The sequence below is a fragment of the Akebia trifoliata genome, chromosome 11, assembly GCF_017979445.1.
Source record: "Akebia trifoliata isolate Shusen 1 chromosome 11, ASM1797944v1, whole genome shotgun sequence".
NCBI lineage: Eukaryota > Viridiplantae > Streptophyta > Magnoliopsida > Ranunculales > Lardizabalaceae > Akebia > Akebia trifoliata.
The window spans coordinates 11396541-11401970 of record NC_141385.1 but is presented as its reverse complement, the minus strand read 5'-3'; the positions used below and the strand labels follow the sequence as shown (position 1 = coordinate 11401970).

The window sequence follows — 5430 nt, the reverse complement described above, 5'->3', positions numbered from 1 at the left end:
GAAGAATTTTTATGTAAAATGTATTAATTTAAAATGTTAAAAAATATTTAATCATCTATAATATATATGTAAAAAATGACAAAATAAATCAGTTCTAGGTACCCAAGGTCCCATTGGATAGTACCCAATAGTTCTGATTACTACCCTTTTAGTTACAGTGTAGATTGAACTCTAATCGATTCCAATAAAAAGGAGAACTGGGGTTTTCAATTTCAATGCTGGTTCCGTTCTAGTTAAATGGGTGCCTATTGACATTCTTACCCCACAAGATTCATTAAGTAATTTTTTTTCTTTAATAAAAATACATAACTCACATTATTGAATCGATCGGATGGATGATTGATCCAAAACCTATGCAATAAGTAATAAAATCAGATGAAGTCTTTACCATAACCCAAATCCTTGAATCGGGCCTATAATTATCAGATCAAAATGGATCGGATTTCGATCCTTGACAACTGAATTAGATTTACATAGTGAAAGCATGCTTTTATTAGCCTCTACTATCTCAATTCACTTTCTTTTGGATTTTCCTCTCGTTCTTTTAGCATTTTTAACTTTCATATTCATTCTAACTAGTTGTAGTTAGCTTTCATAATTGAACATGTCTGTAATGACGTGATTTTCAATGAAGGAAAATCCCATTACCACTAATACTTTGGAGCTGCCACCATTCAAGATTTAAAAAAGTGTGAATGGGCACCTGCAAATGGATTTTAACAAATAGCTTACCATGGGATTGTAGTGACTCCTCGATAAAAAAAAGAAAAAAGAAAGGTGTGTTGTTGTCTACTAAAATCTAAGTAAGGAGGTCCGTTTAAAGAGTAGAATTTGCTAGACATCCTACTCTCTTCAACTAAGCTGATTACTTTCTTTAACTTGACCATTTTAAAAAAATATTATAAAATAAAACATGTGGATACATGATGATATTTATGTAGGAGTCAAGAAAGTAAATGGATGTAATGTGTGAAGTGATGCCCTCTTTCCATGGAGGAATGTTGATGTGGGATGTATGAGACCAGCCTATAGAGAAAGAGATCTATAACATGTTTACATCATGAGAATGTATGCATGATGACTTGTGTGATGTTGGCCTAGGTTTTTAGGGACATTCCATTGATGGAACCCCCTTTGAAACATGGCCTTAAAATGCATGTATGTGCATCAAATGGTGGAAAAATGTTGACTAAGACCTTAGTAGCAGAGGAATTTGAGAATAATTGTGTCAAGTCTTATTGTGAGAGCTTGGTAGGAATTTATATTAATTACAAAGGTCAAATTACAGAAAAGTCCTTATAAATAAGAATTAAATAAAAGACTAAAAATAACTATATCAACAAACTAAATTATTTTCAATACTCCCCCTCAAGCTGGGGAGAATATATCAACTAAACCCAGCTTGACAAGATGAGAATTAGTAATAGACAGACTAACAGACTTCGTAAGCATATCGACAAGCTGATCTGAGGAAAGAACGAAGACTGTCTGAAGGTCACCAGATCAAACTTTCTCTCTGAGAAAGTGAATATCAACCTCAATGTGCTTAGTTCTTTCATGAAGAACAGAGTCAGAAGCAAGCATAATAGCAGACTTGTTATCACATAGTAGAGTAGAAGGATCAGAAACATGAAAGCCCAACTCTGTCAGCAAAGACTGAAACCAAGTTATTTCACATGTACCAAGGGCCATAGCACGATACTCAACTTCAGTGGAAGAATGAGATACCACATTCTGTTTTTTACTTTTCCACGAGATAAGATTATTATCATAAAATGTACAAAAATCAGAGGTAGATCTCCTATCTGTAAGAGAGCCAGCATAATCAACGTCTGTAAAACAAGATAAATGCGACGGAGTAGTGGAAGAGTAGAAAAGGCCAAGACTAGAACATGAGTTCAGGTAGTGAAAAATATGATAAATTGCATCAAGGTGAGATGTACGCGGAGTATGTAGGAACTGACTGACCACACTAACCGCAAATGACAAATCCGGTCTAGTATTAGTTAGATAAATCAGACAACCTACAAGTCTTTGATAAGAGGAGGGGTCTAATAAAAGATCACCAGAATCAGCATGAAGATGATGATTTTGATCCATAGGGGAGAAAGTTGGACGACAACCAAGCATCCCAGTGTCTTGAAGAAGATCCAATATGTATTTACGTTGAGACAATGATATACCACGACTAGAGCAAGCCACTTCTATCTCCAAGAAGTATTTGAGTGGACCTAAGTCTTTAACGTAAAAAACACGATCTAATAGCGTCTTAACCTTATCGATCCACTGTGCATCATCTCCAGTCACAATGATATCATCTGCATAGACCAAAATAATGGTGCAACAACCATCTACTCCTCGACAAACAAATCAAGTATGATCTGAGTGACATCTAGAAAACTCCAGAGAAAAAATAACCTCAGAAAAATACTGAAAGCAAGCTCGCAGGGACTGCTTCAGACCATATAAAGACTTAAGAAGGTGGTATACCTTCCCATAATATCCCCCCTGAAGATGAAACCCTAGAGGAGGGTCCATATAAATAATCTCAGTCAAATCACCATTCAGAAATGTATTTTTGCATCAAGTTGGTGAAGTGGTCAGGAGTTACATGCAACGAGGGAGATAAGAAGGCGAACAATGGAGAGTTTGACGACAAGAGCAAAAGTGGCACCAAAATCTTTCCCTGGGGTCTGTGTAAATCCCTTAGCAACAAATCGCGCCTTATACCGATCAACCGTACCATCTACGAGATATTTCACTACGAAGACCCATTTACAACCAACAGTCTGCGCCCCAGACGGAAAAAAACAAGTTCCCAGGTATTATTGATTTGTAAAACATCAATTTTCGTAGTTATAGCTTTTATCCATTGTAGGTCTCTTAATACATCTGAGACAGACCGAGGAACCCGAATAGAATTAGTTGCGGTAAGGTAGGCCTGTAAAGTAGGAGAATCTTGCAAAGTAGAAATAATATGATAGAATGAAACATTTTCAAAAAAGGTAATATCAAGAGTAGATGATACGATGAGAAACTGGATCATAACACCGATACCCCTTTGACGTAGAAGAATAACCCAAAAAATGCATCGAATGGCTTTGCCATCCAATTTTATACGATTGGGGGTCTTGTCCTGAACAAAACATGTGCACCCAAAGATACGAGGTGTAATAGGAAAAAGAATGCTATCAGGTTGAATGACATGAAGGGGCACCTGCCCGCCCAAGGTGAGATTTGGAACACGATTAAGAAGAAAAGCCGCAGTAAGGACTGCCATATTCCAAAATGACTTTGGAACATGCATTCCGCGAATAAGATAGTAGACAATGTTCATGAGGTGGCGATTCTTGTGTTCCGCCACCTTATTCTGTTCAGTAAGGACAAGTCAACTAGTGAAGCATATCATTCTCATAAGATGAAAACAAATACTATCAGATATATATTCACCTCCATTATCAGATCGAAGTGATTTAACAGTGATGTTATATTGAGTCTGAATCATTTTAAGAAAGTTAACAAAAATTAGGAGCACTTCAGAGCATGAACGCATCAGATAAACCCATGTGCAACGAGAGTAATCATCTATAAATGTAATATAATAGAGATGACCATTAAAAATAGTAACAGGGGAAGGTCCCCACATATCAGAATGAACTAAATCAAATATTGCATTAGATCGATGCATACGTGAAATATAAGATGTACGTGTGTGTTGAGAAAGTTCACACACAGAACATTGAAATTTATGTTCACTATAAGCAGTTTTTAAAGTAGGAAATAAAGAATATAAATGTTAAAAATTGGCATGTCCTAAGCGAGCATGCCATAAATCTAAAGTATGTGATGTAAAAATGTGACTATCAGATTATGGAAGTACAGAAGTCGGAGCAGCACTAAGCTGAGATCCAAACACGTACAGTCCATCCCTCTTATACCCTTGCAAAAATCCTCTTCAAAATCAGGTCTTGAAAAATACAGTGAATAGGAAAAAAGATAACTAAGCAATTATGAGATTTAGTAATACTGCTAACAGATAAAAGATTAAGAAATAGGTGAGGGACATGAAGTACAGAATCAAGGGAAAGCCTAAAGAATAAAGAGATGGTATCCTTACTGTGGATAAGTGTAAGAGATCCATCAGCAAGGTGAATTTCTCAATGGGTGGTGGAAAAAGTAGAATAAGTAAAGTGGCTAGACTCACAGGTTATGTGATCAGAGGCACCAGAATCAATAACCCATGTTAGAGGAGTAGAGTTAGACTGAGTGATATTGAATGCAGAGGATGTACCTGGAGGCGTAATACCCGAGGCCGCCGTCAAATAGGGTTTAGTGTGAGCTTGAAACTGATCTCGGAAAATAGTGGCAATCTGAGTCTGTAGCTGTTGCAAGTCAATTGTGCTAAGTGAAGATGGATCAGTAGATGAAAACTCTACTACAGTAGCACAAGGAGCAGTCTGTCTCAAAGATGAAGTGGAGGAAGATTGTGGTATCAGATGAGGATAGAGCTGAAAACAACGAGCCTTCTCATGACCAGTCTTTTCATAATGACTACAAGTAAGGTCACTCCCTTTACCACGACCATAGCTACCATAGCCACGATTTCCTGATCCAGGGATATGGTGGTCAGAGAAACTCGAGTTGGCAACTAAGGTCATCTGATCTGTAGTTGGAGCAGAAAGAATGCCAGGGGCTTGAGTCTGAGGAGGAATACTGCGGCGACACTCATCACTGTCAATGATTGCAAATATCTCAAACAAAGACGGTAAAGGAGTGGTGTTGAGGATCTGTGTGCGAAGTACCTCAAATTCTGGACAGAGACCCATAAGAAATTGATATGTTTGATGTCGAGCAATCCGCTTGACAACATAATCGACTACCTCAGAAGATAATTCAGCCATAGACTCATAGTGAGAAAGTTCTTCCCAACGTGACTGAAGGTATCCAAAGTAATCAGCTACACTCTGAGTCTCTTGGGTAGCCTGGGCAATGTCTTGATAAAGTTCATAAATCCTCAAGTCATTCCGAGAATGTGCATATGTCCGAGTAAGCGCTGACCATAAAGATGAAACTATTTCATGGTACATGAACATGATATAAATACACAGCCCCATGGAATTGAACAACCATCCAAGGATAGTGCAATTGTCGATCTCTTATGATTCAAATTTAGGATCAGTTAGGCGTGGTTTAGTAACAGTCCCGAAGAGCCAACCAGATTTTCCTCTACTTCCGAGAAAGAGCCGTACAGATCGAGATCACGATTGGAAGTTTCGACCATCAAGAAGAGCAGTAGTAATACATTGAGCAGAAGAGGTAGACCCAAGGACTAAAGTTGTAATTCCTTGTTTCAAAGACATTATTTGGTTTGAAGGGAGATCTGAAGGAGCAGTTATGTAAAAATTTCTTAAAGAAGAGTCCAACTAGTGT

The 5430-nt window shown here is 37.6% G+C and overlaps 1 protein-coding gene across 1 annotated transcript; it reads right to left on the bottom strand.

Moving 5' to 3' along the window:
* Positions 1-1503: 1503 nt before the first annotated feature.
* On the bottom strand, positions 1504-5114 carry LOC147390920 (uncharacterized). Its single transcript, XM_086458952.1, has 7 exons — positions 4205-5114; positions 3479-3585; positions 3218-3370; positions 2891-3136; positions 2612-2789; positions 1969-2318; positions 1504-1656 (listed from the first exon to the last, which is right to left on the bottom strand). The coding sequence occupies exons 1-7, from the start codon at positions 5112-5114 to the stop codon at positions 1504-1506; spliced, it is 2097 nt and encodes a 698-aa protein (XP_086315078.1).
* Positions 5115-5430: the final 316 nt, after the last annotated feature.